At 42.4% G+C, this 24,800-nt stretch overlaps 1 protein-coding gene across 1 annotated transcript in view; it reads left to right on the top strand.

Moving 5' to 3' along the window:
- The window catches only part of lamc3 (laminin, gamma 3), a 232,797-nt gene that overhangs the window by 139,695 nt on the left and 68,302 nt on the right, over window positions 1–24,800 (top strand). Inside the window, exons 5-9 of the mRNA XM_052102235.1 lie at window positions 14,342–14,530; window positions 15,148–15,265; window positions 18,054–18,152; window positions 18,434–18,570; window positions 18,799–18,915. Coding sequence (XP_051958195.1) covers window positions 14,342–14,530; window positions 15,148–15,265; window positions 18,054–18,152; window positions 18,434–18,570; window positions 18,799–18,915 — 660 coding nt within the window. The remainder of the gene's footprint in view (window positions 1–14,341; window positions 14,531–15,147; window positions 15,266–18,053; window positions 18,153–18,433; window positions 18,571–18,798; window positions 18,916–24,800) is intronic.

Genomic DNA, 24,800 nt, shown 5'->3' with positions numbered 1-24,800 from the left:
CATCCTCCTCCCTCATGTGGTACCCTTCCTGCAGACTCATCCTGATATGATGTTCCAGCATCTCAATGTCACCAGCCATACAATTCTGTGCATGATTTCCTGCAAGGCAGGAATGTCAGTGTTCTGCCATGGCCAGCGAAGAGCCCGGATCTCAATCCCACTGAGCACGTCTGGGACCTGTTGGATCGGAGGGTGAGGGCTAGGGCCATTCTCCCCAGAAATGTCTGGGTACTTGCAAGTGTCTTGGTGGAAGAGTGGGGTAACATCTCACAGCAAGAACTGGCAAATCTGGTGCAGTCCATGAGGAGGGTGGGTGGATTCCTTAGCTCCACAAAATGATTTAGAAGAGAATGATGTATCTTACAGAGATACATGGCATTTTCATATAAAAAGGTTCTGACAGCATAAAGTATTCGGTATGGTTTTAAACGAATAGCTCACCCAATAATTATAATTTACTCTTCATTTACTCACGCTTAAGTGTTCTCAAACTTGTGCGACTTTCTTCCACGGAGCACAAATATAATATTTTAGAGATATGATCTGTTTATCTCCATACAATGTGAGGCATAAAGGCGGCAAAACGGTTATGTGTAAGACTAATAGCTTTTTGATTAGAACAGACAAAACAATTTTTTCTACTTTTTCACTTTAAATCTTGACATAAGCATTCTCCTAGCCCAAGATTTCAAGCTCAGGTCTCCAAGATTTCAAGTTTGATTACACTTCCTGGCACCATCTAGCATTCTGGCATGCATTAAGCACTATGAAGTGTAATTGAGCTTGAAATCATGATTGGCTTGGAGACTGCTGATGTCAAGATAGATAGCAAAATTAGCTAAAGTTTGGTCTGTTCTCACACAAAACTGATTGGATCGGTTCAGAAGACAGTCACATGTATTACCTTAATGCTGACTTTATGTCCTTTTTTGGAGTTAAAAGATTTGGTCACCATTCACCTGCATTGTGTGAACAAACAGATGTCATATTTCCATTAAAATATATTTGTTTGAATTATGTGGAAGAAAGTCATAGGAGTATGATATGACATAAGGGTGAGGAAATTATGAAAGAATTACTAAAGATAATAATTTTTGGATTAACTATTTCTGTAATTCAATGCATGATAGTGAGTATACTACTATAGTCTAAAATGTATATTTCCAATTAAAACTCTAAGCAGAATAAAATAACTTTTATTTTAAATGTTTTTGTGAAGCACCTAATGTGCCTAAGACTTTTGAACAGAACTGAATAAAAATACTGTATAGCTGTGCTAAAATTTGCATACCACTTGCATACTCTGTTTTTCTTGAAAATGAACAAAAACATAAATGTGTTTTGTTTTTTTTATTCAGTACTGTATAACAGATATTAAAGTACACTACATTAGAAAATAATAATTCAATATTTGAAAAACGTTTTGTTCCCCTTCTGTCACTCACTCGACGTTGTGTCGAATGAAGTGACACAAGGGGTCTTCTTTGGGAGCCTCACGTACCTCTGAACTTGAGAAAAGGATGATGAGAAATTGGCAGACAGAATTTGCATGTTCCGCCCCCTGACATACGGGTATAAAGGGAAGCGGGCGTGTGCCTGTCAGTCAGATTATTTCTTTGGAGACAAGTGGTTGTGCAGCAGCAAACTGAGTCTCACCACTGTTGTACTCACCTCTGTTGGCAAGAAGCACTGCTGTTGGATCCTAAGGCATATTTCCAGCAGCGTTCTCGCTCTGCACGCTGTGCAATACACGAGCAGGCATTAAACTTCCTTTTCAGTACACGTCTTTTTAAAAATGCCTTTTTAAAGATGCCTTTCCGCCTCTGTGTAGTTCCTGGATGTGATCGATATCTCTCCAAGACCGACGGTCACAGGCGCTGCCTCGTGTGCCTGGGCAGCGATCACACTGAGGCAGCGTTTGTGGATGGTTCATATACTCATTGCGAGAACATGACCATGGCCGTGCCCGCCCCCTTGCGGGTTTGAACACACTCGACTAGAAGTGTGGCATCCTTGTGGGCACTGGCGAACGGCACCTCCTTAGCAGACATCTGCAGAGCAGCAGGCTAGGCAACATCCAACACCTTTGCGAGGTTCTACAATCTCCTGGTTGAGTCGGTCTCATCCCGTGTTTTGTCAGGTCCAAGCTGGTAGAACTCGGTAATACGGAACAGCCGACCGAGTGTTCCGCTTGCACCTAGGGCCCTTCAACAAGTTGATCCAGTGCACTTTCTCTCCCAGGTTAGCCACTAAGCTTCGCTTCCTGGATGTTCTTCCTCCCTAGCCTTCTGTCCTGTGATTTCAGCTGAGCAATTTGCGACCAGACCTAATACAAGTCACAGGTGTTCTGTACTGGGATAGGGCAGCACAGGATTAATTCCTCTTCAGGCAACTCCCTGTGATGTATTTTCCGCGGTACGGTCCCCATGTCGGCTGACCTGTGTCTACCTTCGTCCCACTGCCCCCGGTCACTGTGTTTGTAGAGCTCCTCTCTCATCTAGTAGGATCTACCACCGCGCCTCTCCCACGTGTGGCTTGACAACCCACGTGGAGTATTAGCCACATATCACCTCCCACTAGTCTGGGCAGAATGTGGCCTCCACAGGGTCTTTTCCCCCTAAAAGAATAGGATTGGGGAAGACCACCTTCCCCTACGCATTTCATAGCATTAAGATAGCCCCAGCCACTTCACACTCTATGCGATAGCTATAGAGAGAGAAAAGGCCACGGCTGCCAGGCTTGCTCCCATGCTGGTCATGTAACGCCTGTTCCTCCCTCAGGGGTGCTGGGAACCTAAGGTCTGTATATGACACTTTTTCTGGGGGCGTTGGGGAGGGTTACATGTGGTCGATACTGTTGCTTCTAGCACGCAGCAGCCTGCTTGCACCTGTGTCAGCAGTTCATGTAACACGGTCTAGTGCTTGGCGCTTTTGAACGGGACCCCTTGTGTCACTTCATGCGATACAACGTCGAGTGTTATCTGAGTGACAGAAGGGGAACGTCACGGTTACTGTTGTAACCTCCGTTCCCTGAGGGAGGGAACGAGACGTTGTGTCCCTTCTGCCACGACACTAGACCTACCACTGTAAACGGCCATACCTTATTCTTGGCTCCTCAGTGCAAAAACCTGACTGACAGACTCACGCCCGCTTCCCTTTATACCCGTATGTCCGGGGGCGGAACATGCACATTCTGTCTGCCAATTTCTCATTGGCCTTTTCTCAAGTTCATAGGTATGCGAGGCTCCCAAGGAAGACCCCTTGTGTCGCTTAATTCGACACAACATCTCGTTCCCTCCCTCAGGGAAAGGAGGTTACAACACTAACCGTGACGTTATTATGTTTTGCCTCTTTAAGTATAAATTATCATTTGTAGCCTTTTGTAATAGTTGAGTGTGAGCCCCTCAATTGTCCTGAGTGGCTAAGTTGGATCAGCCACTGTGGTTGAGAGATCAAACTAGAAGTGTTATGCACAAACATCACAAAAGGCTACAGTCATTGACTTTGAAGGAGGACACATGATATTAAGAACCAAGGGCTTGTAAACTTTTTAAAAGGATAATTTGTAAATTTAGATATGATCTGGATTTGTGAACAGTGTTGGGGAGTAACGGAATACATGTACCGGCGCGACGTATTCAGAATACAAATTATGAGTATCTGTATTCCGTTACAGTTACACTTTAAATAGTTGGTATTTAGAATACAGTTACATTGTTGAAATCAATGGATTACATGACGATACTTTTCTGTTTCACGAGTTTATTCACTCTCTAAATAAATTAAGGCAACTCTTTCCCAGAAGCCCCAACAAAACAAAAAAAAAAAAATGCGCGGTTTGCCGCTTGCGTGCGTGATCAGTCAATGGAGTTGGAAGAGGATCAGCGGGAGCTAGAGATGGACCCGGAACAACAGCAGAGCAAGAATGCATTTCTATCTTGGAAATTTAAACAGCACTTCACGTTAAAGAAAGAGAAGGGAGGGGGACGAAATATAACTGTGCAGTGCAACCTCTGCTTGCCAGCAACTAACCTCCTTTCAGCATCCAGAGACTCCACCTCCAACCTCAAGAAACATCTTAAAGTAAGTTTTTTATTTTATTTTTTTTTTATCAACGTTAGTCGTCTGCTGTAGTTTTAATGGTCACCTTGCTATTTTATAGTTATATCCGGTAGCTACCTGCTTAGTTGACGTGCGCGACTTACTTCACATTCTCCTATGTGCTGATTTACTAGCCCCAGAGCCGTTGAAAGACTGACTAGCCCCGTTTGACATGCTAGTTAACGTTAGGGTGACCATACGTCCTATTTTTCCCCGGACATGTCTTCTTTTTTTACCTAAATAAATGCGTCCGGCCACCCATTTCTAGATCGCCCAAAATGTCGGGGATTCGGCTTTTGCTTTACAGTCGCCATTCATTATGTTTATGCACACCTTTTGTATCAATCGGACTGAATTCATTCAGATCGATGAAACTGAATGTAGTGTTTACATGAACGCTAAACAAGTGATTGGTTTGATAGCGACCTAGAAGCCCACATAAGGAAAGTAGGCCTATACAAGAGAACATCAGAAGCACTGAAATCTTTTTTTTTTTTTTACTGAAACAGTTTTTCTGTACATTTTTTCTTTTCTTTTAACCAATGGCCAAGAAAAGAAACTGTGTCATGTAAAAGGTGTTAAAAGCTAGACTTTTTTTTATTATTATAATTTGTTTGTCATTATTCTATTGTTGCAGGCAAAAAGTTGAATGGAAATTATAATATAGCCTAGTTGCAAGGTCGTTAATGCATTTGTCAAGATATACATAACGTGTTTAAATGCTTCCACGTGGTTTTAGTTGCATGCATGTAATATGCATGCTTCTGTTGTTATAGCATACTCATACCACTTGGCTAGTAAAATGGGTTCAGGATAATGCTACAACAATTTCAGTGTTATTAATCTGTGCTCTTTCTGTCTTTCTTTATTTCAGAGGAAACATTCCAGTGTCTTGCAAAGAGCAGAAATGGCATCAGATGATGGTGGTGAACAAAGTGCCATGCCAACCCCACCTCCTCTCAAACAAGCAACACTCAGCACCTCAGCAATCACCCAAAGGAAAGTAAACTCCTTGGTTCTTGAGTTCATAATTGCAGATGTGCAGCCCTTTTCCTTAGTGGAGAATGCCTCATTCCGTGAGATAATTGCAGGAATTAGTGGGGGTAGGACACCAATGTGCAGAAAAACACTGATGCAGCGCATTGAAAAGGGATCTCAAAATATGAAGGAGGCACTTACTGAAACACTTCAGGATGTTCAAACCGTGTGCACAACAGCAGATATATGGACGGCTCATCATAGGAGTTTCATGGGAATCACGTGTCATTGGATTGAGCCAGAGACATTAGATCGAAAGTCTGTTGCTTTGGCATGTGAAAGGATAAGGGGCCGCCACACCTATGATGTCATTGCTGCCAAAGTTAGTCAGATTCATGCAGAATTCCAGATCCAAGGCAAAGTCAGTGCCACAGTCACTGACAATGGTAGCAATTTCGTTAAAGCGTTCACTGAATATGGAGGGTGTGAAATGGATGATGAGATGGATAGCACAGATGATGTGCAGTTTGCTGATGTCTCTGCAGTTCTTCAGGAGGAGCAAGAGGAAGAAGAGCTAAACTTTTTTTTGCCACCTCACCATCGATGTGCTGCGCATACTTTGAATCTTGTTGCCACGACTGATCTTGACAAAGCTGCCTCACAGGGTGTTTCTCGAAAATTATACAGAAGTGCAATGTCTAAATGTGCGGCAATCTGGAATAAGGCTCATCAGCTCATCAGGTGCTGCTGAAGCAATTGAGGAAATTGCCCAAATGAGATGTTTGGTACCTTCAGTGACTAGGTGGAGCTCAGAGTATCATGCAATCGAGAAGTTGATGAGTCTCACTGAGAGTCAGCTCAATGGAATCTGTGACCAGCTGAAAGTGGCCAAACTGCATCCTCAAGAGACGATGTTTCTAAAAGAGTACATAGCCATTCTGAAACCTCTTGCCTACTCAATCAACCTGCTCCAGGGAGAAAAGAACTGTTACTTTGGATACATAGTTCCCACCATTGTCAGCCTAAAAGCCAAGTTAGCTGAAAAGTTGACCCAAGTGCAGTTCTCAACCCACATCCTCTCAGCTGTTATAAAAGCCATTGACACTCGATTTGGGCAGGTGTTGGCCTCCCATGAGGCAAGGATGGCAGCTTCCACCATCCCAAAGTTTCGACTGTGGTGGCTTGCTGATGAAGAGGGGAGCCATGAAAACAGCAATGGTCCAAGAGACTCGTCTTCTTCATACAGAGCCTTCTGAGGATGCCGGCACCACTGTAAATGCAGGTAATCCAGAAGATGACAACTTCTTCACTTTTGAGACAACACAGGTGACAAGTTCATCAGCGGAGGAAGAGGTGCGGAGGTATCTCCAGGATCCAGACAAGTCATTGGCTTCATTGAAGATGTATCCACGGATCAGATCCCTCTTCTTAAAGTACAATACTACTCTGCCATCAAGTGCTCCTGTCGAGCGGCTTTTTAGCCAGGGAGGACTTATTTTCACTCCACATCGTAACAAAATGACAGATAAGCACTTTGAGCAGGCTCTCCTGCTGTGATACAACCGACCCTACTGGAGTGTTGACATGTAGGTAGATGGCTCAAAACATATTGGTCTTTAGGTTCACAGGCATTAACAGGCAATGCATGTCAATTGACAGTGTCATTATTCTTGTAAAACAAATTGTCTTTTTTCACCTGACATTCATATAAAATCAACACCTTACATGTGAATGTTATGCAAATGTTATGTTCAACTTTGACATTTTGGCTAGGTTTTTGCTGCTAGCCTTTGTTGATACATTACCAATAAGTAATGTTGTTTTTCAATATAACATGGTTTCATATGGGTAAAATTGTATTTGGTGGCGTAGTTTAAAAAAAGAAAAATTATTTCTGGTGCTTTTATTTAAAGGTGATAAGTTGCAACACCTATAAGCTTAGTTGCTCAGTGGTTTTTTTTCTTTCTTTTTTTATATAATGGCAAATTCTGTACAGACAGAATATTTTATTTGTCTATTTTCACACTTTTAACAGCTGAGTAAATAAAGAAACTAAAAAGGTAAAATTGGACAATTCTTCTCTTTTTTTAACCAAGCAAAACATATTTTGCATAAACATACCCTTATAGTCTTTGTTCCTACAGCAAATTATAATATATTGCACTTTCAGGGAGACTTGAGCCTAACACATTCAGCCATTTGGAAAAAAAAACACACACCAAATTAGGCCTGTTTAGTAAGCAGGATTTGATGGCCGCATTCCTACACTTATATAATGCAATTCAATGTATAAGTAATCCAAGTATTCAGAATACAATACTCAGATTGAGTAATGTAACGGAATACGTTACAAAATACATTTTTGGGCATGTATTCTGTATTCTGTAATGAAATACATTTTGAAAGTATCCTTCCCAACACTGTTTGTGAAATATATGAACATATCTGTAATATCAAATAGCTACATTAATACAGTAATAAAAAAAAGCTACTTTTTATGCATAATAAAAAAAAAAACATCTTGCTGTCATGCTGCAAATGATGTAAATTTACAAGCAGAACTGTATATATTATTAAGATGAATTTACATTGTAGGTTTTCTTAAGTTTTACTCTTTTTGGCAGCTTTGGCAGGGGTTTCTACACCAAGTAACCCCATCTCTTTCAGTACATTTCTGTAGTGCATATGAAACTGAGTCAAATGAAACTGAACTCTACTAATTTCTGAGGAAAAGTCATCTTCAAGCTCACTCCCATCCAAGCTGGGCTGCGTTTCTTCGCCCAGAGAAGAGATGCCCATTGGCCATCCTGCTCATCATGAGACTTGTTACAGCTTCATCCAGCCCAAAAACAATAGCGAATCTTAGGTAAAAATGTTTCTAAGGTGTATGCCAATATAGTAGTAACAGAGTTAGTGGTCAGTTATAAATTAATCCATCATTATGTATAATTTTACTTTATTTATATCTCTATACAGATTTATTTGTATTAATAAATAGTGTTTGTGTCCGCCATTTGCATTTTTTTTTAACTCTGCCACCATCTCCACGTTGGATTATGGGAAACAGGGGTCAGAGAGTGTACATTGTATGTACCTTCGATATCAGATTGCACTGTGGGTAAGAATGGGTGAACAAATGTAGGGAACGAGATGTAGGGAATGAATTTGGACACCACTACAAAATGTCTGACACCCGAAATAGTGCACTATTTAGTGGATAGGAGGCGGTTTTGGACACAGCTTTAGACTCAGCCTTTACTGGTCTCAGTCTTGACTTGGACTTGGCCCTCTCCGGTCTTGGTCTTGACTCGTACTTAACCCTCTTCTGGTCTTGGTCTTGACTCGAACAGGACCTACACTGGTCTCAGACTGTACTTGGACTTGGATGAGTTGATCTCGACTACAACACTGTTCATCATTTTATCATACCTAATGCGTTAGCTAATATTAATATAATTGTAAAACAGTTAAAGGATGGGAAAGGAGGAGGCGAGAACCGGCTTGTCAAAATAAATCATAATTTAATAAGAAACTTAAAACACAACATAAACAAACACACATGACGGACATGTCCGTAATTCTCTCTCTCTCGAACCATCGTCACCGGCCGCCTTTATCCCTCGCGCACCTCATCAGGCCGATTGGGGGTATTCCGACCGCCCCCCCCCCCTCCGCTCCACAATAATTAACCTAATTGTAAAGTGGTACAAAGTAATAAAAATAAATATTTAAAGATTGATGTATTACATATACAAAACCCATTATTTTGTTTTTTTAAGAAACTTACAAAAAGTTGAGTAAGTTCTGCAAGTTTTGTCATCTGGTTTATTAATTACTGGATGTGAAGACACTGCAATCCACTGAGATTAAAATCAAGAAAAAGCATGTGGTACACTGTCACCTTCAGCATCAAGGCGTGGTCATAATTTGCTTCTTTGCCTTTTGATCCATTTGATTAGTAGACTGTAAAAAAAATCATGGCAAGATCTTAAATTACTGCTCATACCAGTCAGTAATATCATCAAACAGCAAGTAATTTACCCTTTCAACACAATGACTAAGAAAGTGTAATTTGTTTAATGTGTTGTGTGTGTATGAGCGTGTATGTATACGTGTGTGCTCTCATGCGTCTCTGGTAAATACTTTAGTGGGAGGCTGTAATGGGCTATTCCGACAAACCCATAAGGCAAAAAAAGCCATGTTAAATATTTTAATTACGTATTCCACTAAGCTCCACGTTCCTTTAATTAGCTCTCTTTTACTGTGGTCAACAGATGGGTTACTGTTGGTAATTGTTGTTCCTTCTCATCAAAGTGGATTTAATGAATAAACAAGTTTCCGGCAGCACTATCTTTTGGTGAGGAGGTGGAATAAACAACTGATTCATTCCATGCATGGTCACTTCGCAACGTTCTTCATCACGGGCTGTGCCAAGTTTAGCATTTGCATGGCAGGATGCGAGAGCTGCCACCATATGCCTCTCTTGTAATGCTTCAAACAAATACGTGAATTGACAAAGGATGTCTTTTTTTACCCTCCAGTTTCAAGAGACTGCAGAGTGAGAGAAAAGATAAGAATTCAGCTGGCAAACAACAACAAATGTTTATTTTACGTTCTCAAGAATCTACACAAAATGCTATCTAGGTTTTCTTACTTCAGCTTTCCTTATGTCTGAAATGGAAATGCTTTATGTTAAATAGCAATTTTCTACTTTGCATTTGTTGTCATTTTTGTGTAATCAGAAGAGTAAACAGGGGAAGCTAAGGATGTTTACACATCATGTTCACACATCTTCTGTCTTGCAATATCTTGACAGTACCGCGTGTATGTGTGGTGGAGTGTTTTTGCTGCCGGTTTGCAGTATTTTATGAGTCTAAGTATTAAAGGTGCACTCAGAAATTTTTTCCTCATTAAAAAAGTTTAACTCATTTAGACATGAATTGTAATTTTGCAATATATGTAGGAAATCATTACCACTCAAATTAAAATGAAGACTCCTGTCATATCAGTAACCTTATAAAAGCTGTTTTATTCTACATGGAGAGGGTCCGCACATGGGGGCTTCCATGTTTGAATCCCATGACCAGCCGAATACTACTCACTTAATCTCAGTAACAGTCCTGTTATTTGACACTTTCACTCACTGATTAAAATAATCATGGCTGACTGTGAATATTACATTTCTACAATGGCATCTGAAAATTAAATCTATTGATTTTAAATTATGCTGAATCCAAGCTGCTAGGTGTCAGTGTAAGTTCAAGATGACACTAAGACAAAAGTTACTGAGTGCACCTTTAACTGAAACTGAAAAAATAAAAAAGCCTGAAACACCACTTCAACCAACCAGAAATACTGTCAATAGTTCTGTTAATGGTATAAGTATAAAGTATTTTTTTGGGATATATAGAGCACAGTAGTTGTTACGAATGAGGCAGCGAGGAGAGAGGATGTAAATGCAGGACTTCTTTATTAAATGAACAAACAAATAAACAAAGGAAAAACCCTCAATGGGGAGATAAACATAAACAGAGAACTAGGGCAAGGAACACAGACCAGGCTTGAACTACATTCAACGAACGACAAGGAGTGAACAAAAAGCAGGGCTTAAATAACCAGGGAGTGATGACTGAATTAGACACAGGTGAGAACAATGAACAAAATGGCAGTGGTGATGGCAGGTGGATTCTGGGAAGTGTAGTACATTTAACAATGACAAGTGAAACCCAGGGCAGACAACAAGGGAATCGTGACATAGCCCCCCCCCCTCAAAGGAGCGGCTTCCAGACGCTCCTCAGAGAAAAAAAAATAAATGAAAAAAAAAAATCGTCCAAGGAGTGAGGGGAGCAAACAGACAGACCAGAGGAGCACAAGGGGCAAACAGACAGACCAAGGGAGTACAAGGGGAAAACAGGAAGTCCAAGGGGCACAAAGGGCAGACAGGCAGTCCAAGGAGGCACAGGGAGCAGACAGGCAGACCAAGGAGGCACAGGGCAAGGACAGGTTTGGGGAACCTAGGAGGAGGCCACTGGACAGGGCCTGGGAAGAGGCCACAGGACAGGGACCGGGTCAGGAGGCCTGGGAGGAGGCCACAGGACGGGAACGGGGTCAGGAGGCCTGGGAGCTGGCCATAGGGCAAGGACAGGTTCAGGAGGCCGAACCGTGGGAGGTGGAGCCGTTGCAGGCGGAGGCGTGGAAGTAGGTGCCGTAGGAGGCTCTAGAGGCGGAGACCTGGAAGGCTCTGGAAGCGGAGCCGATGGAGGTGGCACCGTAGGAGGCTCTAGAGGCGGAGCCGATGGAGGTGTCGCCGTAGGAGGCTCTAGAGGCGGAGGTCTGGAAGGCTCTGGAGGTGGAGCCGATGGAGGTGGCACCGTAGGATGCTCTAGAGGCGGAGCCGATGGAGGTGGCACCGTAGGAGGCTCTAGAGGCGGAGGTCTGGAAGGTTCTGGAGGTGGAGCCGAGGGAGGTGTCGCCGTAGGACGCTCCAGAAGCGAAGCCCTGGAAGGCTCGAGAGGCGGAGCCCTGGAAGGCTCGAGAGGCTTGAGAGGCGGAGCCGCAGGAGGCTCAGGGGGCGGAGCCGCAGGAGGCTCTGGGGGAGGAGCCGCAGGAGGCTATGGGGGAGGAGCTCTGGAAAGCTCGGGAGGCTCAGAAGGCGGAGCTCTAGGAAGCTCGAGAGGCGGAGCTCTGGAAAGCTCGGGAGGCGGAGCTCTGGAAAGCTCGGGAGGCGGAGCTCTGGAAAGCTCGGGAGGCGGAGCTCTGGAAAGCTCGGGAGGCTTGGGAGGCGGAGCTCTGGGAAGCTCGGGAGGCGGAGCTCTGGGAAGCTCGGGAGGCGGAGCTCTGGGAAGCTCGGGAGGCGGAGCTCTGGGAAGCTCGGGGGGCGGAGCTCTGGAAAGCTCGGGGGGTACTGGCTCTTGGACGGTCAAGACTACAGGCGCTGGCTCACTGACATCGGAGGCTACAGGCGCTGGCTCACTGACATCGGGGGCTACAGGCGCTGGCTCACTGACATCGGGGGCTACAGGCGCTGGCTCACTGACATCGGGGGCTACAGGCGCTGGTTCACTGACCTTCGGGGCTGCAGGCATTGGCTGGTTGGCCATGGTTAGCGGAGGCTGGAGAGCAGAGGCCTTTCTTCTCCTCCTCCTCCGGGCGGATGAAGTTAGCAGCGCTTGTTCGTTGACCACGGCAGGCGTGGGGGTTGGCTCACTCACCGTGGCTGGAGAGGAAAGCCCAGAGGCGGGAGCTGGGATCTGGAGAGGTGGTTCCCGGCAGCGAACTCCTCCAAGATGAGTCCCACGTACTCCCGCCAGGTGCAGTCTCCGGTCTCCGGGAGTTCCCACCACCGGTGTTTGGGAACACCGAACCAGTACGCCACCTTCAGAGTGTGGTCATCCCAGCCGGTGCAACTGGCCATGTTGGTGAAAAAGTAGGAGAACTCCCGGACAGTCAAGTCCGCCTGTGTCAGCTCCATGAGGAACCCTGCTAGATCCATAGTTGGTCGTTCGTTCTGTTACGAATGAGGCAGCGAGGAGAGAGGATCTAAATGCAGGACTTCTTTATTAAATGAACAAACAAATAAACAAAGGAAAAACCCTCAATGGGGAAATAAACATAAACCGAGAACTAGGGCAAGGAACACAGACCAGGCTTGAACTACATTCAATGAACAACAAGGAGTGAACAAAAAGCAGGGTTTAAATAACCAGGGAGTGATGACTGAATTAGACACAGGTGAGAACAATGAACAAAATGGCAGTGGTGATGGCAGGTGGATTCTGGGAAGTGTAGTACATTTAACAATGACAAGTGAAACCCAGGGCAGACAACAAGGGAATCGTGACAGTAGTGTTTATATGTGTTTTGTTTAAAAGTGAATTGTAATTTCTGCACCACTAGCGCCAGCAAACATAATGACTTCAAACAGGTTTCCCGAACACACTACCATCTGCTTTTGTCCAGTCAAACACATAGTTCCACCCCAAAGTTACTCTATTGGGCCTGTAGGGATGTTCAAACAAACAATGTTTTGAGAGCCCCACAGAGCCAAGGTGATGCTTTTCAGGGAACTCTGCCTACAAGTGTCTTACTTCTAGATTAGCTGTTTATCCACATTAAGCTGGGAAACGAGAAATTATTTTAACATTTAAAAAAAAATGTTAAATTAGCTTAAATTCACTTCAGCTTAAATTAGCATTTCTCACATTCAGTTGCACTATACGTTTTGTGTAATGGTGGGTAATGCTTTCCTTAGTGGCAGCTGTAGAAACTGGCTCCCATTAGAGAGTGATAATGGGATGGTTATTACAGAGTCAATAGATTGATTGAACTGTAATAAAATGTGTAATGTCCTCACAATGTCCCCCTAGGTGGCTGGTGCATAAAAAGCTGACTGTGTTTCTGATTTGGGAATATGTTGAGAAAAACGAAGATTGTTGTCTCAGAAGCCGGTGGCAGGGAAGCTTATTAGGCAGTGTGTGTTTATGTGAATAAGTGATCTAATGCCTAATGAAACTGAACAAGCTGGTGTGAATTTGACCTAAAGGCTTTAAACCAATGGCTCCTAGTGCACTAATATTTCTTATCAGACTGATCTCATGTAAATGCGGTGACATTAGTTTGAAAGTTCTTCAGCTAAAATCAGTACGTGCTAACCAATTCGAACCACTGCCCCCAGTGCCCAAAGCTGGAAGTGTTGTTGAATGTATGGGCATGTGTGAGCTCCATTTTCTGAGTGAAATGTCCAGAGATGGCTGCCAAAAGCAAGTTGATTTTAGTTGTAAATTATGTAATACAGTCAACAGGAATGCAATAGTTTTTTTTTAACCCTATGCCCTAACCCCAACCATAAACCTCACTATCAGTGGAACAAAAATGTTATTTTAGAGGGGAAACGCGAATTGCACTCATCATTGAATATATTGAACATGACAATTTCCTGGCTTCCACACAGGAAAAGAACCTGTGTCTCTGAGGTAGAGCCACAGAAAAGGTAAACACATTTGAATTGATTAAAAAATTTCTGGTGGGACAAGGTTGTCAGTAACTCGGAAGAATGGGGTTGATGTCAGAGTACTGGAACATTCTGTAGCAACATGTTGACATTCCATGTGATCATGTTGTTGTAATTCAGTTGTATCTATTGTTCAGTTTGTTCAGTTTTGTCTGATTTTCCTATCTGCGCATTATGGTACATGCATACATTATGGTTCTCTGTCTGTGTTTGTTTTATCCATTTCTCTTCCTCTATCCACTCTCTTTCTCAGAATGTAACTGCAATGGTCTTGCTGATGAATGTGTGTTTGATGTGGAGCAGTACCGCAGCACAGGAAGTGGGGGGCGCTGTATAGGCTGCAGGGAAAACACAGCTGGGCCTCACTGTGAGCAATGCAGAGAGCACTTCTATAGATCATCACTGCTGCAGACCTGCCAATACTGCTACTGTAATTCTTTGGGTAAGTCAGGTACATACACACAACCTACCAGACACTTGTGCAACAGTCACACACTGTATCAACACATATAATCTCTCTTGAATGCTCTCCTTCTCATACACTTATGCAGATACCAATAAATACAAAATAACAGCTTTAAAGTAAATGCATCTGAAAATAAGAGCCACACATTCACACATACTCAAACACATTTAAACAAGCATTCTCTTTTATCCTGTAGTAACCATGTGCAAGACTGCAGGTGATCAACATTCAAAATATGTCTCATTATCTTAAAAATATCAGATCTACTGCCTTAAGGTATAATATTTTAAATATGAAGTTGCTTTTAGAATAATATGAATGCATTGAAATAAAATGAACATATTTAAATGGCTTTGTCGCTGTTTAATTACACGCTAACTATGTCCATCTTGTATCTTAAATATCTGCTATTGCTTCAGGTGGCAATATGTGTGTATAGGATATGTTAAAATTAGCATTTATTATCATATATTGGCTGAATATGTAAATGAGAGTATGATTCTTTAATGCAATTGAAACTGCCCATGTACTCATTAAAAAAAAACAAAGACTAAGTAAATTCTCGCTCTTTTTTTATCTCACTCTCTCTCCAGGCTCTGTGAGTTTGCAGTGTGATGCAGAGGGAGTGTGTTTGTGCCGGCCAGGTGTGTCTGGTGTGAAGTGTGACATTTGCATGTCCGGCTTCCATTCTCTCGGCCCTAGTGGATGCAGGTAATGAGAGAGAGACAGATAATCTGCATGCATCTTCCTTGCATACATAATTCTGCAAAAATATCTTATAAAAAAAATGTATATTCTGAATCCTGATGATTTAGGCAGTCAACAATCTACACTTCAGGGTTTGGGTTCCACTCCGTGTAGATTACTTTTAGAAATGTATATCATTTATGGACATATTTTCTGTAAAGGGCAGCAGTTAAGCTGCAGCTCCCCTTACGCAATGCTTATACTTGCTGTGTGAAACAGGCCTAAAGTAACAGCCAATTGCAAGAAACCCCTAGGGTTAAGACAAATGCCGTAATGACAATAACCTTACAATTATAAGTGTTTTCCTTACTTAAGGGGTTTCTTGCAACTGGGACCTGGACCAGAACAATGCTGTGAAACTATACAGTAGAATGCAATGATGTCTGGCATAAACTGAGACCCCACCTTGACAAGATATAGAATCCTTGGACATCTAAGCAATTAGACACTGGAAAACAGGGCTGCCTCAAGAAGAAATATTGTGTTTGCATTGTGATCATACCAAAATTGAGACTGATCTGCATTTGTTTTTACAAAACCCAAATATTATCATACACACCAAAATTTGCATTATGGATTGCTGGATTGCTTTATATAACTCGACTCACTTTTATTGTCACTACACCATTATACAAGTGAAATGATTTGTGAAAAGCTTTTGTGCGTGGTCCAGACATTGTAGTCATATATTTAAATACAATAAGTATAAGTACACTCAACAGAATAACAATATGACAATGTTCAGAATAACAATATATCAAAGTACAGAATAACAAAATAACAATGTACAGAATAGCAATATACAGAATGACAATTAGCAGTATACAGAATAACAACATAACACTATAGAGAACAACAATATAATATTATACAGAATAACAATCCACAGATGTTTACACAGTTTGCATGTTACATAATACACATTACACAAAATGCACACTGAACAGTTAGAGTCAATTGCACTGAATTGAATTAAGCACAGTAAATAAGCACAGTATACATAGTATAACGTGCAGTGATGTGTGGCATTTACTATGGAGACACCGGTTCGAATCTTGTTCGGAGCGGGTCGAGCAAGACCGTATACACACATACATATCTCGCATTCAGCATGGCTTATGAAAAATCACTTTTGGAAATAAATAAATAAAGGCATCATTGGGGATTATGCAGGTACATTTGAATTGAGGTTTACATGGACACATGAAAATACAGCATCCTCATGCTTTCAGTAAAGTAAGAAGCAGATTTTATTATCATCTCTTCAATAGAACACACATCAACACGTGAATGATTTACTTATTCAACAAATGCTGATGTTAAAAAAAATATCCAACATTATGATATTATTCTGCTTAACATAGTTTAAGGTGTGTGATAGTTTATAAGCCCATATCACAAAATTATGGTATTATTATCCTTCTAGTTATTTACATTGCGGTCAATGACAGTGGAACTTTGTCTCACTTGCCGGAAATGCAGCAGCTGCTTACATGCACATTGCAAAATAAGGTGGATAGCTAAGCTATAGACACTTTTATAATATAAAAATATGCAGTTATTTGTTGTGCCTAAATTAAGAGTGTATAAATGAAGAAAATAATAGAGAGGAGTGTGAAATCATTATTAAAAGCAGGAGATGAGGACCATAGATAGGAAGGAAGAAGAAGGAAGGAATGAAAGAAAAAGGAAGGAAGTAAAGAAAGAAATAAAGAAAAAAAAGGAAGGATGGAAAGAAGGCAGGAAGGAATGAAGGAATTAATGAAAATGAAAGAAGTAAGGGAGGAATGAAAAGAAGTGTAGCCTGATCAAGGCAATGGAAGGCAGGAGTTACTGCAATGATCTTAAATTAATTATTAAATTAAAAAAAAGACTACGCCACCATGATAAATATATCCAGGGAAAAATTATGTCTTGTAAATATTTCACCATGCCACTTTTCAAATGTTTTTTTTATGTACAGATTTTAATGTTTTACCCTTGTCCTAGACCCACACTTTGAGTTTTAAAATATGAAAGGTCATCATAAAAATATTAATTTAATTTTAAATGATAATCTAAACAAATAGTCAAATAAATATAAACCTTTCAGTATTTGTAAAAAATTAACAAAATCCATTTTTACTCAAATTACAACACTCCCTTAGTTGCCGCATCACCATGACCAGCAATTTTGCCCCTTTGTTACTGAGATAAAAATGTCATGGAAGAGCATGATTGGAATATAATTAAATATTTTATGTGTGAAGAAAGCAAAGAAAAAAGTAAATATTTCTCATACACAAAATAAAGTTTTGTACACAAAAATATAACAATATTTTTAGTGTGTGTCATTAATAATCTAGTTGTAATATTGTCCAATTATGCACAAAGTGTGAAAAAAAAATTTGTATTTAAATTGTGCAGTTTGTGTATTTAAGAAATATAAAGTGCTAGCTATGACATTTGCCGAAGCCAAAATACACAATTTGAGATGTGGTGGATCCAGTGGTTGGTTCATAAAAATAAATACAAAATAAAACAATCACAAAAAAATATATATTTTTCCTGTAATGCATGTAGATCCACTATTGGTTGTATATTGACATGTAAGGTATATGCATGTACATAATATCCACTTTCCATTGTTAGTAGAAGAATGACTTGTAAGAGAGAGAGAGAAAGTGTTTAAAGGGACTTTATTTTCTAAAAGTACATAGGGCCAAAAGTGCCAAAGTTGATCAACCCAAATACTTGTGTGTGTTGTGAACAGGTTGTGTGATTGTGATGATAAGGGCAGTGTAGCAGTGTGTTCAGCAGAAGATGGACACTGCCAATGCAAAACTAATGTGGAGGGACAGTCCTGCAACCGGTAACCTTCTATCCTGCACTCTTGCATGCACTCCCTTCAATCTTTCTCTCCATTTCTCATACCCACATTTTCTAGGGCATTCTCTAAAGTCCTCTGTATAGTTTTGATATATGTTGCTTAGAAGGCCTTTTATTGAATCCACATCACACCCACATACACAGGGGACCTCCGGTTACTACATCTACCAGATTTTCGCATAAATAAGTATGATAAATTGGAAAAAATAGACCAGTCTACCGGTCTATTTTATGTCTGCTTTGTGTACCTTTTATGTATTATAGGTGCAAACCAGGGACCTTCAACCTCCAAATGGATAATCCTGAGGGTTGTAAAAAATGCTTTTGTTTCGGTCACTCCCTCGCCTGCACATTCTCCAATCAGCACGTGCCTATCAATATAACATCAGACTTCCTTGAAGGTATTTTACTAAACCTCTTACACTGGTATGGCACTATTCACATATTGAAGATCAATATACATGATATTTGCCTCCCACTGTAATGACAATTTTTTTCTTATCTTTATGTGCATTCTAAGCACTTGCTGCTGTTCTTTCCAGGTCATAGTCAAAACTAGTTTTATCAAGATTAACTATTAAAGAGTTCCAAATACCTTTATGTGACTTGATGTAAATATGTATGTTAAGATCCAGATGGCTGGAGGGGTGTATTCTCTGAAGGACAGGATCAATCCTTAATCTGGAAAGAGGGAGAAGTCTATCTGTTGCCCTACAGAGAAGAGAATGGCTTCTACAAAGCACCTGGTAGGACAGCATATACTGTATACAGTACAATGTCCCATAGAACTAGTGTTGGTAGGAATTGCTCCTTACAACATACCAGTTTTTCAGTTTTTATCAAGGAGGTTGAGTTGTTGGACAATATTTACACACAATCAGGGACATTTTGGAAAATATCTACAAATACTATGTTAGATCAGTTCAACATTCTGCTTTGTCATTAGATTATGATATACTATGATACAAGATTGCTTGCTTAAGTCTTTTAAGGATCTCTCCTGAAACATTACCTGTATTGTACCAATCTGAATTTACTGTTGCTTAGTTTGACTCTGTGTGGCAGTGTAATTTATTGCAAGCCTTACCCTTTTCTTGAACATAAACAGATGATAGATAGTTGGATAGAATTAGCATATTCAGCTTTGAGTATTGATTCAACAAGCTGCCACTGAAGGCACAGAGTTTGACTTAAAACCAGCTCGACAGGGCAGCCCAGAGGCAAGATTTTTGTCCAGGTCCCCTGAGTGTAGTGGACAGGCTGAGGAGATTTACCCTTGAGCCATCTACACAGCAATTTACCGGCACAAGAAGACACTTAGCCAAAAATACTTGGCTGCTCACTCTGGGAGAAATCCTGTAAACATCATGTCTTCATGTCATGTGTTTCTTGATAGATGATGTCTGGCACACACACACAAATATACACCAACAAAACTGCCAAAGCTGTATACCATGAAAATGCATGAATTCAATTCACAATTTCTGTTGTTCCAAAGAGTGGTGCGTTACAAACCTCATTGTAAGTAAGCCAAAGGAAACAATGGCAAGTTAAACTTCCCAAGATGTATAAGTCGTGAGGAAGAAACCATGGGAGTAACCAAGACCAAGTAACCAAGGGCTGGCTCATATTTAAATTTATACAAATTTGGTGAGGGCGAGGCGAGGCATGGAAATTTCAAGAGAAAGCCAAGTTAGAATTACAGAATAGTAGATAAAGAAATGTAGCCAACTAGGCCACCTTGGGAATTTCACCCGGGAAATATATACAGACATGGAATTTAATCCACACACAAAAAGACCACACTGGTCTGTTTCCACCACTGAAAGTCAAGAGATGTTGAAACCAGTACTAAAATATATGTTTTTCTTTATCATACAATCAATAAAAACTATACACTAGAAACTCTAATACAAACATACACACACACACACTTAACAGAGCTGAGGCTTACTAGCAGGGAGCAGCTAATTGCAGACTTTTCAGCATTGAATAGGTTCCAAGTATTTTTATAATCAAAATGTATTTTGCTTCGTCCACAATCATGGATTAGTTTTTCCACAAGCTCATTACAGTGCATTCTGGAATTGCCTACCTTGAGAAGGAGACATACAGTAAGATGATAACTTAGAATTTTGCCAATAAGAGATATCTTAGGAGGCAGTATAATTAGGAGACCTACCTTTTGGAACAGCCTTCAAATTGTGAGCGCACCTATGATGTCTTAAATTGCTACCTCTGGAGGCAGCTCACTAGGATTTGGAACATACCCTATCTGTCCTAGAAAGCACCACAATCACACGTACACTATAGTGCCTAAAATGATATGGTGTTGACCACAGCATAGAGTGAAGAGAAAAGCACCACCAGTTACAGAAGGGAAGCCAGTCTGCCTGCCTCAAGCACTCAGCTCCTGCAACAAATGAAAAAGACATAGAGAGTGTTAACATTCAAATACAAACAGTTGGTTTGGTGCAATGATGGGCTGAGAAACGTCTAGGTTACTGTTGTAACCTCCATTCCCTGATGGAGGGAACGAGATGTTGTATCGAATGAAGTGACACTAGGGGACCTTCTTGTAGGCCTCGGTTACCTCTGAACTTGAGAAAAGGCCAATGAGAATTTGGCAGACAGAATTTGCATGTCCCTCCCCAGGACATATGGGTATAAAAAGGAGGGAATCTTGCATCTGTTCATTAAGGTTTTGCACTGAGGAGCTGAGAAAAAGATTTGTCCATTACAGTGGCTCAGTTCAGCATCATGGCCGGGGGAACACAACGTCTCGTTCCCTTCATCAGGGATCGTAGGTCACAACAGTAACCAAACTTTTCAGGTTCCCTGCATCCCGGAGGGAGGGAATAAAGTGACGTGCCAAGCATGGGAGCAGGCCGCACCTTTTCTCTCTCTATGTTTCTCGCAATGAGTTAAAGCTGCTGGCTCCATTTTAACGCTATCGGGTAAGGCGTTCCTTACCAACTCCTATTCTTTCAGGGGTAAAAGACCTCATGGAGACCACCACTGGGGGGAGGTAAAGTGTGGTGAAATACGTCACATGGGTTTTCAGGCCACATGTGGAAATGGCGCAGTGGTAGATCGGTACATCGGTAGCGATGGCGTCAATGACCCATTGGAATATCCTCTTTTTGGAGACAGCGTTCCATTTCCGTTGTCCACCAAAGCAGACAAAGAGCTGCTCAGAACATCTAAAGCTCTGTGTGCAGTCTACATAGGTACACAAAGCACACACCGGACACAGCAACGAAAAGGCTAGGTCTGCCTCCTCCCGGGGTGGTGCTTACAGGTTCACTACCTGGTCCCTGAAGGGGGTTGTAGGAACCCTGGGCACGTAACCCAGTCTTGGTCTTAGGGCGACATGGGTGTCTGCCAGACCGAACTCCAGGCAAGTGTCACTGACAGAGAATGCTTGCAGGTCCCAAACCCTCTTGATGAAAGCGTGCGTGAACAGGAGGGCTGACTTCAAGGAGAGGGCTTAGAGCTTGAGTGATACTAGCGGCTTTGAAGGGGGTCTCTGAAGTCTTTAAAGGACCATGGAGAGATCCCATGAGGGGACCAGGCATGGCCTGTGAGGGTTCAGCCTCCGGGTGCCTCTAAGGAACCTGATGATCAGTTCGTGCTTCCCTAGGGACTTACCGTCCACTGCGTCGCGGTGAGCCGATATGGCGGCTACAGAAACATTCAAAGGGGATGGGGACAGCATCCCCTCCAGCCTCTCCTGCAGAAATGAGAGCACTGACCTGACTGTGCATTTCTGTGGGTCTTCAGATTGGGATGAACACCAATTCGCGAACAAGCAGCACTTCAGGGCGTAAAGTTGCCTGGTAGAGGGAGCTCTGGCTTGGTTAATCGTGTCTAAGACAGCAGGTAGTAGGCCACTTAGATCTTCCGCATCCCATCCAGGGGCCAGACGTGGAGGTTCCAGAGGTCTGGCGCGGATGCCAGAAAGAAGAGAAAGCAGGTCCTTCCTCAGGAAGGAGCGTGAGATCCAAGAACCAAGTTTGTGTGGACAAATAGGGGGCCACTAGGGTGACTTGTTCCTCGTCCTTCCTGACCTTGCATAGCACACTTACAAGTAGGCTCATCTGGGGAAATGCGTGCCAGCACGTCTATCCCGAGGGGAGCCTCCACTAGGGAATACCAGAGCGGGAAGTTGGAGGTTTCTTGGGAAACAAACAGATCTACCTGTGCTTTGCCGAACCGCTCCCAAATAAGATGGACCGCCTGGGAGCCTCCACTCTCCGCTGAGCATGCCCTGTCGTGACTGTGCGTCCGCTGCTGTGTTGAGGTTGCCTGGGATATGAGTGGTGCGCAACGATCTTAGTCGCTGCTGGCTCAAAAGGAGGAGATGGCGGGCGAGTTGCGACATTTGATGAGCGCGCACGACATGCCGAAGGGGTGGACCTTGTACTGGTAAGCCTGGCCATTGAATGCGAACTGTAGGAAGGGTCGTGTCGAGGCAAGATAGAGACGTGGAAGTACGCGTCCTTCAAGTCTACCCGGCGAACAAATCTTGAGGCCGGATGCAAGTTAGAATGTGTCTTTGCTTGAGCATTTTGAACCGGAGATTGTGCAAGGCCCCGTTGAAAACTCACAATTCCAAGATTGGTCGTAAGCCGCTGCCTTTATTGGGTACGATGAAGTGCTGTAGAAACCCTTCTTCATCTCAGCTGGAGGGACAGGCTTTTGCATCTTTGAGAAAAAGGGTCGCGATCTCCGCATGTAGGCTGTTGGCATCTTTGCGATGCACCGAGGTAAAGTAGACGCCGAAGAATGTGGGTGGGAGGATGGAGGGTTCCAGTCCAACCCCGTGCTGATGGCGGCCAGGGCAAGAATGTCGTCCATCTGGGCATCAGCCTCAGACTGGGCATCTCGACCCGAAGGTGGCAGTTCAGTCGAGTCTTCCGCATCAGATGCCGGAACGCTCTCCGATGCAGCGGCAAATTCGTCATCCAGCTCGGGGGGCTTGAGGGAAACAAACTGGCCGTGAAGCGAGCCACTCTAACCTCGAGCCTGGATGGAAGTCAACGAGCGTGTTAGGGGCGGGAAACCTTGCCCGCTGCCATTCCCAAATCGCCTCCATTGCCAACCGGGTCATCCTCAATCCCGTGGGAAGAAGGAGGGACGCGGGGGGCGGCTGGAGTGGCGTTCCTCTTTAAAAAGGAAAGCTATGACCGCAACGTTGCCATGGTTAAGTTCTTGCAGTGAGAACATGAACCATCCACAAGTGCCGCCTCAGTGCGATCGCGGCCCAAACAGACGAATTTGGAGAGAATGGAGAGAATTTGACCGCATCCAGGAACTACACAGGGCGGAAGGGCATCTTTACAAAGACGTGTCCTGAAAAGGACGTTCAACGCCAGCTGTGTGTTTGCTCTTTTAGAGAAATAAACTCTTTTAAGAAAAATACTCTCTTTTTAGAAGCGCTGTCGAAGCACCCAGGGGCAAAGCTGCACTGCCGTGCAGAGAAGGAGAAAGCTACTGATCTCAGCTTGCTGATCACACAACCGCTCGGCTCCGAAGAAGAAATCTGAATGAACAGATGCACGATTCCCTCCTTATATACCCTTATGTCCAGGGGAGGGACATGCAAATTCTGTCTGCCAAATTCTCATTGGCTTTTTCTCAAGTTCAGGGGTAACTGAGGCCATCAAAAAGTTCCCTAGTGTCGCTTCATTCGACACAATGGCGAAGTGAGTGACAGACGGGGAACTCTCAAAACAGGGCAAAACCCGAATCAGAGCCCATTACACCAATACAGTTTAGTACCCACACAAAAATAAAACAAATGTATGCATAAATGGAGCATACAGCCAGGCAAACAAGGAAATGTAATCATTAACTAGGTACCTCAAACAGCTGCAAAAAAAAAAATGTATTACACATCAAACCGAGAAATAAACATAACATAACATAACTGCACAGTCAGCAGCTACCTGAGGAGAATGTCTGTGATGTAGTGATTTATAATCACACTCATAAAAAGGTAACAAGTTTTCAGACCCAAGTAATTTGACACCCTTAACCAGTTAAAATCCACGATCCCGGTTCCGGGATTTAAAATTACGTCAGTAATAATGTACTTCCAATTTTAAATGTATGCGGAGGAGTTATGAGCTCATATCTGGTACCATTTGAAAGCTTAGAATGTCTACTTTCTTGAGATATGCATCACTTTGGCATTTGTTTTACACTAAGTAACTTATTTACAATAAATTACATAGTTCCACCCATCAAAAGTCATGTCATAATTATGTGCATTTTTGAATACATATGTCTCATATCGCTCAAATATGACGCACATGTACAAACCATGTATCAAATGAAAGCTCTCATTGCCAGTAAGAAGTTCCAATAAGTCTTTTTATTGAGGTATAATCACATATCTAATACACTTCGAATGAATCATGAAGTATACACTCAACATTTGTAAACATACAAGTGAAATTATTGAATATTTGCCGTGCTACTCGCACTAGACAGCACAGTTAGCCACAAATGCTACATAATCCTTTACCTTAGGTTATTCTCTGCAAAATGAGCCATTTTTCAGTGTTTTCTGTGGTTGTGTGCCCAAGTAATCCCTCGAGTGCAGAAACACCACAAAGTAATGTTA

The sequence above is a fragment of the Xyrauchen texanus genome, chromosome 3 (assembly GCF_025860055.1).
Source record: "Xyrauchen texanus isolate HMW12.3.18 chromosome 3, RBS_HiC_50CHRs, whole genome shotgun sequence".
Classification (NCBI taxonomy): domain Eukaryota; kingdom Metazoa; phylum Chordata; class Actinopteri; order Cypriniformes; family Catostomidae; genus Xyrauchen; species Xyrauchen texanus.
Note: the sequence above shows the minus strand (reverse complement) of the source record. Positions and strands in the feature narration are given on the sequence as shown.